The sequence below is a fragment of the Tamandua tetradactyla genome, chromosome 14, assembly GCF_023851605.1.
Source record: "Tamandua tetradactyla isolate mTamTet1 chromosome 14, mTamTet1.pri, whole genome shotgun sequence".
NCBI lineage: Eukaryota > Metazoa > Chordata > Mammalia > Pilosa > Myrmecophagidae > Tamandua > Tamandua tetradactyla.
Window position 1 is genome coordinate 67,747,601 of NC_135340.1, and position 12,802 is coordinate 67,760,402.

Sequence of the window (12,802 nt, forward strand, 5' to 3'; positions counted from 1 at the left end):
GCTTTGAAACATTAAACAAGTTTTAAATTCTTTGGAATTTCAGGTCTTACCTGCAAAGTAATCTCTCTTAAAAAAAAAAAGTTTAATAAATTAAAGGAAAAACACGAATTATGCCTTCTTATTTCTAAGTGGCAAAAAGCACTACCTTGAAACACTCATTTTGGCATGTACAAGTTTTTTGTTCTTTTTTTTTTTTTTTTTTAGGGGGGGACCTGGCAGTGTTCACAACACACATTGAAGTGCCTGCTAAGAAAAAGCTAAAGATACACCCTGCAGTTAAGAGAAGCTCTTGCCTTCAGCTTATCTTAGCATCAAAAACAAAAAGATTGTAACATAAAGCTTTGGCCATTTCGATTCTACTATATACATTTAAAAAACTACACAATCATAAATTAAAGCAGTGATTAAATAAGCTCATATAAAACATAATTAAATTAAAAAAAAATCACAGCACATTATAGAGAAAAATAGGAACCAGTTCCACAAAAAAGAGATATATATTTTTTACCCTGTGGAAAGAAATTGACGATGAAACACAAAAACTTCATAAGTAACCATCTAAATGAGAATCATTTCTTATTCCATTCTTGCATTTTTACACAACCCTTAACCCACCTGGGGATCATTTCCAGAAATTAAGTCGTCCTTGAGCAACAGAGCAGTTCTGCCAAGAAAACAAACCCCGAACCAAAGGGGAAAAACCATCCCGAGCATACAAACTACAAAATAAATAAGAATTATAAAGTTTTTCTAAAAAGTAACCTTAACAATTATCAAACTAGTAAGTTCTGCCTTATCACATAGACTCTCTATACAACATAACCCTAAAACTTTATTACTATGAGGTATTTGGAGGAATTGGTAAAAGGATGCACGGCCTGCCCTGGGGAAGGGACTCGCAAAGTGGGGGTGGGGTGGCGGTGGGGGGACCTCAAGAGGGAACAGAGAGGAGGAGCTTTGGTTTATCAGCAAGAAATTGGGGGGGGGGGAAGTCATCCTTTGGTATCAAAGAAAGTTTCATTGCATGGTTGCACGGAAAAAGCACCACGGTGAATAATTATTCCTTTTTTTTCTTTTTTCATTAGTGGCCTTTCTAAGAGGCTGAGGTATTCAAAGAGTATAAGGTGAGAGAGGTCAACAGCGGTTTAACACTTTGGTTCAAGCAAGGCACTCGTCCTAGGAGTTTACAAAGTTTGCAACATGTTTGCCTAGAGATTTACAAGTAGAACTAGCAGTAATAAGAGAAGTATTTCCTAATGTTGTTGTTATCATTATTGTGTCATTATTATTAAGAATGAAGACAAGTTTACACACTGAGTGAAGAGTGAGGAGTGGAAAGGAGGCGGGACAAGGGAAAGGGGTAGAGTTCCCTCTGCAGACCATGGCCGTGCATGAAAATATCTTTGGTATTCTTTGGTATCATCAATGTGATTAAAATCACCAATGGAAATCGAGTGAGGTAGCATCTTTGGTTCACACTATAAATAGTAGATCTTTACACTTCTTTTTTTTTTTTTTTTTTTAACACGTGGAAGTAGCTATTTCTTACTTTCTGCTTCTTTGTCCTTACTATTTAGGAAATAGTTACCAAATGTACTGTAAAGCTAACCACACCACAGTAATAATCCAGAAGGCCGAACATGTCTCAAAACAGCCTCTGGTTTTTGAATGCACCCTAAACAACTAGATAGAAAAGGGAGTAGTGCTTTCTCTTTGTTTGCTAAATGCATAGTTTTCATCCTTTATGTACAAAGCAGGGAGGACCTTTCTTAGGGAAAATGCCTTTATAGCTCATGTGAAAATGTCCTAGGACTCTTTGGTATAGCAAAGTTTGCACTTAACCTGCAAAGATGGGTCATTCACCTGGGTTGGCAATGCGAGTGGGGTGAGTCCAAAAGCAGCATAGTGCTTTTATTTTTATTTTTGACTAGAAAATCACTTATGCTTTTTCTGGGTATAGTAAGTGGCATGTTCAGTTAGAACTTCTGGATTTCCCCACACACTTTCTTTGGTCTTTAGTGTCTATTCCAGCTGTATCCAGGGAATGGAATATTCAGTTCCTGACATCTGGAATTCTTTTACCTGAGCTTTTACAGAAGTCTGGGCCTTCAGTATGTCCAGATTTCACACCTTCTTTCAGGAAAGTTTCCAGCGATGAGAGGACCTGAATGATTTATGGCTGAAAAAAGACTAACTTCCATTCTACCAAAGCAAAAACAGAACCCAAACAAACAGATTCTTTGAAGTATCATTTTGGAATAAACAAACAGACAAACAAAAGAGAAAAATTTTTTAAAGGTGAATTTTGCTGAAGGATTGAGAGATGGTGGGTGAACAAATGGCACATGATCTGCCCTGTTGAATGTGGCAGGTTAAAAAACCTGAGCCATATATTAATGCTACACTAAACAGGTATGGAAGCATTTTTTCCTACATGCCCGTTCAGAAGCAAGTAAAAAAATCAGTCTTATATGATGTAATAAGCAAATTGCCTGTGAGAAGCTGAATTTATCCATTATGATTTCTAAAAAGCAAAGGTTGTGATTATGCTTAAACAGTCAAGTAAAAAATGGCTTTCAGGCTCTGATTTGTGCATCTGTTTAGGAAAAAAATATATCTGTAGGTCCTGAAATTGCATAATGGGTGCAAATTCAATGCTGGTATGAAAATTATCTTTGGTGTTAGCAATAGGTTAACTGGTTATTTTTCAAAAACCATTATGGTGGGAAATAGTAAAAATGTGTTACTTGAGATCATGTCTACACAGTACCAAAATAATTGGCTGAAAATGTAAAATGCCAGTGAATTAATTTTAGGGGTAATATAGTAAAAATGAAGCAAAAAAACATGGTTTGTCTGAATTCAAGTTTTGTTTTTCCTGGGATACTGAATTTGATAAAATTGTGTGTAGACACAGCTTACATTTCCCTGTATTTTAAAATTCTCATGCTTTAAACAAATAAAGCTTTCTTCCCTCCTAAATCATAAAGACATTATATAGTTGTTCCCTTCTCCTTTGCCCCACATTCCTGGAGAGAGAGAAAACATTAATCAATTTTTCCTTTTTATGTCATTGACAGATTATATTTTTAGCAAATCTTGAAGGGTGGCCATTTAAATGGTCTCTTTTAATAGCTGAATTATAATTGTGCCATTTTTAGAAGGGAAAATTTTAAACTGGAATTTGGGGTGAAATAAAAAAAATACTAAGACAAAATGTGTCAAGGCAAATGTGCTGACTATTTCATCAAAGGGGAAGTATATGTTGGTTTCCTTTTCTCATTCTACAGCTGATGTGAAGGTGACAGAGATGGCTTGTTTGTTGGTTTAGCTCCACCTCTCTTGGGTCCCTGTGTCTTTTACACCTAGACAAGATTGCCGAGATTTGATCCTAAGGAGTTAGGTTTTATGTAAAAATATTTTGATATTTTTCTTTAACATTGTAAAGAATCTCAATAAACAATTTTTGGTTGGGATAACATTTAATTTTATATTTTTAGTTTCAGATATGATAATTAACTAAGAATAGCTGATTCTTTACCTAATAATACAAAAGGCATCCATTTATATGAGTTACAATTTAATTGAATCCAGAGAGAATTTTTCTGGGAATCAAGTGATTCACTGGGGTACCACTAATACAACTTTATTATTTTAGTTTTTAAAAATCTGCCTTGATTTCTAAAGCCCTTGTTAAGTGACTTGGGAAAAATAGAAATTTAAATTTTGTATTTGGAAGCTCAGGTCTAGCTTTTTATCTGTCCCTGTTAGAGAGTGGAATCTACGTTATAAAACTCCAGCTTAATACAGTAGCAAGAAAGAATGTAGTACACGTTAGAGGCTTATGCTTAGTGAAATAAGTAGCTTAATATCTACAGAACTAAAAATCCTGTCTTTCACTAGAACTCTGGCCTTTTATATGCAATTCCACAAATTTCACCATTTCTAGGTTGCACTTGCTATTTTATTAATGTCCAATTCATAAAATGTTTGGGCTTTGCAATAAAATCAGTTTGCTGACATTCTTAGGATGTGTCCAAAATACTGGGGAACTCATTTTAACAATAGTGTTGGTCTTCTCACTTTATATGTGGTTTTGTAAAGTATTTTAAAATGGTATTTGCTGCCAAATGCAAAGGACAAACAAGTCAAATTTTTAACCTAAGTATGGAGTCCTTTATTTGTAGTGGCCTTTTTCTAAAAAGTGTTACTTTGAATAAAATTTCTAATTTAGATACCTTCCCTGTGAAGTTTAGTTTTTTGGTTTAAAAAGGGGATCCTACTTTGGAGGGATCCTCAGGTTTACTCAGCTATAAAGAGATTTTGGAATCACATTCTATCTCTAAACCACGTGACATTTATGGATCCTTAAAGGGTGTATGCCATCTGGGTGTACATATATACTGCATCAACCTCTCTGCCATGATATTAATTGCTTCCCTGAAGCTACATTCTTTCTTGCCAGTTCTGAAAACCAATATTTCAAATGCTTCAAGAGTCATAAATAATAGTCATGATTCTATGTGTCATGTGTATTACAGCTAGATCAGTTCATATGTATAACTTTACATAGTATTTTGTGTAAAAATAGCTTTGGTTATTAAAATCATTGCAATAAAATACCTTCACTATAATACTGTGTTCTTTGGTACTTAGGTGATTTGTTTTTTTTTAATGGATGGACTCTTGTTTCATTTCTTAAAAAATATCTGGACATTCCTTAACAAACAAAGAGAATGCACTGGTTTAGGTGTCATTCAAATTTTCTTTGCTGGGTTTGAATCTGCATTTAGGTTGTGAGCCTGGCAGGTTCAAACACTAGGCTAGACAAGCAAAATCACACTCCTAATCCATTGAACTCAGACAACCCCCTCTATGTGGGTCATACTTTGACAGCACAACCCTTCCTGAAGACCAGCTCTGCCTAAGTCCCTAACCACTGGTGGTGATGGTGGTGGTGGTGGTGGTGTGTGTGTGTGTGTTTGTGTATACGCACATGTGTGCTCATGTGCACGTACATTGCTGAGACACCATATACCTTCATGGCGCAGTGGAACATCTGAGAAAGTCTGATCTGAAAAGATGTCCACTCAATGGCTCAAAATCACTATGCTCCAAACCACTAAACTGCCCAGCACAGTGAGAATGATCATGGATTGAAGGTATGAGACCCAGTGGTGTTTTCCCGCTCAGGATTTTTCTTGCCAAGTCGTTGCCCTGCTGAAGCATGTGTCTCGGAACAAAGTCAGAATACAGGTGAGCTAAGTCTTTGGTTTCTTCGGACTATAAATAACACTTTTTTTTCTTCAAATATTTCTAAGTATAAACCTGCTATCTTGAGGTCCTGGTCTTTAAATTTCTTTTTTAATTTAAAGCTTTTCCACCGAGGTTTTAGTTCGTGGTTATTCCTTCATGCTTTGGTACAAGTGCTTGATGAAGAAGATGAATTGCCTGAATTGGAGCTGCCCTCGTCTTGCCACTTGTCCAGACTCCTCCTCCTCGCGTTCATGAAGAAGTTGCTGACGGTGCTCAGCTCCAACCCCAGCTGCTGGGAAATGGTGATTTGCAATTCTTTGGATGGACGCTTATTTTCCTTGAATATTGCATGTAGAGTTCGACGCTGGACATCTGTGAAGACCAACCTGGGCTTTTTGGGTGTGTTCCCTCTGTCTTTGCCATGTTCTTGCTCTTTCCTTTTGCATGCTACAAAGGAAAACACAGAGAATGTAAGAACAGACCACCTGGGAGAATCAGGAATAGAAAGGCAGAGCTAATACAATTTCTTAGCCACTCCTCATGGCCTTCTTTCTGTCTCTTGACTGCTGATCTAAGAACCCTGGTAAGCTGGAGGGAAGTGGAAGAAAAGGGTGGAGAACTAGGAAGCAGCTAGAGTTCTGTGAGACCTGGATTTTGGTCCTCGTGTTTCTTTTTTTGGACTGCAATTCCTTTAATTTTTTCTTTTTCATATAGCTGTGCATTTATCATCACAATCGACTTTTGTTTTCATTTTTGTGAAAAAAACATAATATCAAACAACAAATTCCAAAGCACATCACAACAATTAGTTGTAGAACAGATTTCAAGAGTTTGGTATGGGTTACAATTCCATAATTTTAGGTTTTTACTTATAGCTGCTCTAAGATACTAGAGACTAAAAGAAATATCAATCAAATGATTCAGCAATCATATTCGTTTGTTAAACCCTACCTTTTCTGCATAACTCCACCATCACCTTTGATCTTTCTTCCACTCTTTAGGGGTATTTGGGCTATGCCCATTCTAGCTTTTTCATGTTGCAAGGGGCTGTCAATAATATGGGATAGGGAGTGGAACTAGTTAATGTTCTGGAGAGGCTGTCCCCTTGCATTTCAGGACTTATCTGGTCCTGGGTTGGTCCTGCTTTTGGTGGCTAGCTGCTCTTTGTCTTCGAGTCAGTTCACCACATCTGGGCCTTGGATTCCTCATCTGTAGAATGAAGGGTTCTGGCTAAAACTTACCGCTTTGAACTTCTACTTCATCTACAAAATGAATACAAGAATACCTACCTTGCTGGGTTATGGTAAGGATACATGAAAGAGGATATGTAAAAGTCAATATAAACTGAAGTGCTTAACATATGCAGGGTGCTATCAGCTAGAAATGGTTGTCACCCTCACAAGTTCACAGTCTGGTGCAGGTAGAATATTCAGAGCCTAACTGAAAGTCTAAGAACAAAATAAAAAGGAATTGTAGTTTTTCCTTCCTGATCTTTACTGTATGAAGGGAAACTCTGTATAAGTGCCTCACCATGCCAATCAAACTGTCTTTCACTGACTCTTTTAGTGGAGCCAGGAATTGTGGAGGAGTATACCCCTCCTTGCCATCAGTGCTAAACCTGTCAAGTTAGTCAGGTTTAGCTTGGGCTCTCTTTGTACTTCCCCTTTGTTCTTCATAGAAGACTTGCTCTTGGAATCTCTCTCCTCCCTTTCCCTGACTCCCATTGAGAAGGCCCATTCCCAGCTCATGCCCTTTAAAAAAAATTTTTTTTTGACAAATACTCACACATACAGTCCATACATTGTGTACAATCAGTAGCTCACAATATCATCACATAGTTGTGTATTAAACACCACAATTATGTTTAGAACATCTGCATGACCCCAGAAAAGAAATAAAAAGAAACAAGAAAAAACTCCTCCCTCTCATTGATCACCAGTATTCCCATCTACCCAATTTATTTTACCCCTTATTCCCCCCATTATTCATTTATTTTTATCCATATTTTTTCACTCATTGGTCCACATCCTGGATAAAGGGACCATCAGACACAGTTTTTCATGATCACACAGTCACACTGTAAAAGTTATAATTTTGTATACAATCGTCTTCAAGAATCGAGGCTGCTGGGACAGACCCAACTCATGCCTTTTTGTAGCTGCTGCCTGGTTGCTAGAGCCATCCTGGAGCACCATCCCAGTTGCCTCCAGGTTTTGGTGCTGGATCAGGGTTTCTGCTCAACTCAGCTGCCATACTCTTCTCTCTAGCCTAATATGGCTCTCCAGCTTCCATCTGCCAAGTGTACTAAGTGGTACATTAATAAAAACTCCTACCCTCACCCCCAAAACTCAAGCGTCAGTCAACTGCTATGGCCATCCCTAAATAGCCATGCGACCTAAGTAAACAGTGCTCTGGAGCCTAGATCCCAACTCCAATCAGATTGCTGCTCTTTCTTCCCCAATATCGGCATGTTGCAGTAGCCACTGTCACCTTCACATCTGCCTGGTGACACCTGGACTGGAGCTCCAACCATAGTGAGAGGTAGATGGGATGTGTTTCCTGGTGGAGGTAGGCACTGTCCCTCTCTCATACCTGCTCATACCTCCAGCCCTGCCCACTGCTGCCTCCTGCTTCACCTCATGCCTCTGTGTATCCTGGGTTCTCAACTGCATACCAGATTGTTCACCAGCCCTGGTTAGATTCAGCCTTTCTGCTTCCGTAAGTGACCCTGCTCTTTGCCTGTCCCTATTTTCATTCCTAGCTGCTTGAGATCCTGGATTTCAGAGTCCCCCGAAGGCCTTCAGTGTCTATCAATACAAATCAGCTTAGCAATCAGATCAGCTGAAGAGGTAATGGGTGAAGGCTGAAGAAGTCTTCAGTCTTTGGGGTCTGATCTAGGGGACCCCCCAATTTTTTTGATGTTAGTAAAAAAATGTTTGGGTGTATACTTTCTTATGTTATTTATTTATAAATTATACATGTGTTATTGTGATGCTGCATTATGCATATTATAAACCATACAAAATATAGAAAATTTTAAAGGGGTAAAATGAAAATAGATAGATATTCTCTTCTATAGATGCTTCCTCTTGAATGTTACCTGGTCCAAACCTTAGTAAATACAAGGGTAGGTAAAAATTTTAAAGTGGACATGTGGGAGGTCTCAGTCATAAAAGAGCACATGTAAAAATATGATACCTTTCATGCCTGTTGTCCACTGCCACCATGGGGACAGCATCAACATAACTTTATTAAATGTTCAGTTCCTTCAAATGTTAAAATAAATTTAGTTTGAAATGCTAGTGATCAATGAAAGGGAGGGGTAAGGGGTATGGTATGTAAAATTTTTTTCTCTGTTTTTGTTTTATTTTTCTGTTGTCTTTTTATTTCTTTTTCTGAATTGATGCAAATGTTCTGGGAAATGATCATGATGATGAATATGCAACTATGTGATGATATTGTGAATTGCTGAGTGTATGTGTTGGGAATGTTTGTGTTTCTTTCTTGTAATTTTTTTTAATTAATAAAAAATTTTTAAAAATTGCATAATAAAAAAAAGTAAAAAATGAGCAATTAAAAAAAAGTTCAGTTCCTTCAGAGCTTTGAGCTGAGAGCATAGATACTGATTCAGGTGAGATTCCCCCAAAATAGTCCTCCTCACACCCCTCAGGGGCCTAGAGTCATCACTGGGCAACTAGACTAAGTCCCTGAAAAAGCAGCTAACTGACTTCAACTCCAGTTGGTCTGAGTCAGCCCATGTAGATGCAGTCTTATACCTGGTTGATTGATTCATTCATTCACATTCAAAAAATGAATATAACATGGGCTTTGCTCTTAAGTAGCTCAGTTTGGTTGTCAGATAAGCAAATAACTGCAAGAATATTAAAAAGCTCACAGGATATCATCTCCACTCGAGGATATGAAGGAAAGCATTGCATGAGAGGAGATGTTTAAGCTGGGCCCTAAGGGATGAATAAGTTTGCTCATGAGAGAAGTGGGGAAAACTTATTCCAGCAGAGAAGGCAGTATTTGTGAAGGATTGATAAGTTTGTATTAGTGGAGCAAGAGTGCAAGCAAGGAGGAAAGTTGTGAGAGATGAGGCTTCATGGGTAGGCAGGGACCAGACTGGGGAGGGGCTAAAGAATTATCCTGTGGGTAAGGAGGAAATACTGAAAGATCTTCATAAGAGTGCAGTGTGACTAAATTTGGGTTTATAAAAATCCCTCTGATGGTGTTGGGGGGGTGACTGGAAAGAAGCAAGACTGGGGACAAGGATGCTATAATGGGTGCTGTGGCGTGCTGCCTTTTGGGTCTGAGGCAACCATTCCTCCAGGTGCTGGAGTCCATTCTGGGAATTGCCCTTAACCAAAAGTTATGCCACCCAGGGGCAGGCTGCCCAGTCCAGGTGGGGATGAATAGGGAGGGAAAAGAGGGGTGGTGGGTGGCGTTGAGGGAGTGGGAGTGTGTTGGTTTACGGCCCTCCCATGTTCTCCCCACCTCCCTGGCCCCTTGCTTCGAGTTAGGATAACCTGGAGTGGCTATCCTGTTCCAAAGGATTGGTTGAGGCTATTCTTATGATTATGTCTCAGTTCAACCCTCCCTCTGCTGGATTTTGTCTCCTCCACTCCCCCATAGGGGTGACTCCCCTTAGCATTGCCTAATAACCTTACTGCATGAAAGTCTCAGAAACTCAGTATCTGTTTCCCAGGAAACCTGATCTAAGATAGAAGCTAATTAGGAAATCACTGCAATATTGACCTAAAATTAGACAACAGCAGTTTAGGATAGAGAATAGGGAGCTGATTCAAGACATATTTGGAAGGTAAACTTAAGAGGCTCAGTGACAACTTGGAGGGGAGGTCAGAGTTCAGGATATCTCCCAGGTTTCTGGTTGGATGACAGTAATGGGGCCATGATGCAATGCAGATGGGGAAATGAGTTTTATGAGGGCAGTAATCATTTCTATGTGGGACAAATTGCATTTGGAGGGCTTGTTGGGCATTCTGTTAAAGATCTCCAATAGGCAGCTGTCCAGAAGACAGCAGGGTATGTGGAGTTCTGGAGCTCAGGGGAGAGGCCTGAGCTAGAAATAGAGATTTGGAAGTCATTAGGGCTCTAGATGGTAAATTACACAGAACACATACCTACGGAAAAAGTAAATGGGGCAGACTCAACTTATTTAATAACTGAAAAGACAGAGCTACAGGAAACCAGAAAGAGATATCCATTTTCTCCTAACCAGGATGTATGCTTGAATGACTTAAATCTGGACCTCAGCAGCTGATAGGACTAAATGGGCTGAAGCTCCCCCTGAACCAGCATTTCCCAAATGACATCAAGGGAATGATAATATCTCAAACAGGGATACCTTGAAAAGAGGGTTTGCAGGTCAAGTACATTTAGAAAAACCTATTTTATATAACCTCCTCCTCAAAATTCATAATGTGAGTTAGCACAAATAATTCTATGTCCAAAATTTATTTAACCCCAGAACCCTTTTGGGGTGAGACAATCTATTAACGAATCACAAAATACTCGTGTTGGAGAAATGCAGGTTGGAAATTCCTGCCCCAAGTGCCTGAACATTTTTGCCGTCACAATGTCAGAATCTGCAAAGTGGGATTCTCTTGGAGCAGGGACCTTGGCTGACTCGTCTATATCTCCAGGACTTCCTGGCATAGCGCCCGGCTATAATGCAGCTCAATAATCCTGTGCGTACTGAGGGGATGAAGTAGTGTGGCTGTGAATAAATGGAGAGACGTGGCTATATCTGGACAGAACTCTGCAGAAGTTGGGTTGCTGAATAATAAAGTAAAGATAGTAGCAGAATGGGGGAATGTGTTAAAGCTGGTTGAGGATTACGGGGTCACCAGAAGAGGTTAGGAGGAGTAACCCACAGAAATAAAATCATACTTCTAGAAGCATTTGAAGGACTATAGTTAGAATGAGAGAACATGAACGAAAGCAATGCTTTGGAATTTCTGTGGACTTCACCTCAGGGTTAGAGATTTCCCATCCTAAGGTAGAATCGCCAACAGGAGGTCATGAGATCCCACAAGTGTGCAAGATAGAGAGAGAGAGTAGAGGTGGGAATGGGGCAAGACAAAAGGTACTGCTAGCTTAGAGAATAGCAATGAATGTGTTTTGTGTGGGTATACAGTTTCAATTAAAAATACATAAATATTTATTATAGAACTGGATTAAGGGGAATGGGATTCCTATTGTTTGTGAAAGGCAGTACTGGACAAGAAGAGGACCTGCAATGAATCATCTCCATGAAGGTGGGTGAGGAGGATGTAGGAGCAAAGCATAGCGGGGCTGTCTCAGGCAGATGACTTTGGTTCTTTATGGGTGAGATTGCCCACGATGAGTCCTATGCAGTAGGGAGAAGTAAGCATGGAAGATGGCACAAGGCAGAGCATGAGGAGGGTGTGGGTGAAGGATGGAGGCTTCCATTTCAGGCATGCCTGGGGACCATCCTTTATCCACCTTAAGCAAGTCAGAGCCATGGTGTTTCAAGAAATGGGAGCTCTGCAGGATACTGAAAGGAATTCCATGAGCGTAGTGGTCAAGTCAGTTTGGGAAATGCTAAGTTAATGCTTAAGCGAGCTGTTTTATTGCAGGACTTCTCAGCGCCTTTCATGTGCTAATGTGCCCAGACATTTTCTAGCTAATGAGGTCTCCCCAACTTATTTGATCAAGAAACTCTTTATTCATGGAATGTCTCTGACATTCCTAAGGAATGACATTTTTTAGAACAGTGTTTCTCAAAGTGCATTTGGCAGAGTGATGCTGGTCTGTGAACTGTTACAGGCCTATGACGAAATGAGTACAGAAAGTTGAGAATAAGCAATTGGAAATGTTTATGGCAGTTTGCCTTTGCTGGAACATTCAAGTGTGTCATTATCTTTCCAGTAGTTAATTTTTTATTCTATTTTCAAAAGCATTGGTCCAGAACTGATTGGAAATGAAAAACAAACTAGTCCTTCACTGTAGAGTTTAACTCTGCCTTGGAACACACTTTATAAGATGCTGGTATACACTAACCTCTTAGAATCAGCTGTCAGTCAAATATTCGTGTATTAAATTATATCCATATATCTGTATTATATTTTATAACTGTCTTGATTTAATGACAGAAAGATTTTTACAACATCTAAAGTGCCAATCAAGTTATGTGAAAGCCTGCCAAGAATTTTTCTGGCAACATTTGGGCACAGGCATATTGACTTGGGAGAAATTTATCATGTCAGACGGATTTATAATGCAACTTCTTAGGATGAATCTGGACTCTGAAGATACAAGCTCAAGCCTCAGTTCTGTGGTCACAGAAAGATGTTTGATTTTGGGCACACAACCTTTTTTGAGTCTTGGTTTTCCAGCTGCAAAATGGAGGACAGAGGCCTTCTTATTGCACAGGATTGTCATAAGCATTAAATAAAATAATATATGCCAAAGTGATTGGTGAAACTATAAACCCTTAAAGAGTATTCTTGATGTTTGCAAATTAATTTTCTGACCCTTACTCCCTTTTATAGTCAAGATT

At 39.0% G+C, this 12,802-nt stretch overlaps 1 protein-coding gene across 2 annotated transcripts in view; it reads right to left on the reverse strand.

The window, feature by feature from the left end:
- Positions 1-3,348: 3,348 nt before the first annotated feature.
- Positions 3,349-12,802, reverse strand: part of ONECUT1 (one cut homeobox 1) — a 35,911-nt gene continuing 26,457 nt past the window's right edge. The window contains exon 2 of one of the 2 annotated variants that reach the window (XM_077127945.1): positions 3,349-5,703. In XM_077127945.1, coding sequence (XP_076984060.1) covers positions 5,411-5,703 — 293 coding nt within the window. In that variant the 3' untranslated portion in view covers positions 3,349-5,410. The remainder of the gene's footprint in view (positions 5,704-12,802) is intronic. The other variant, XR_013162406.1, reaches the window with a different exon arrangement.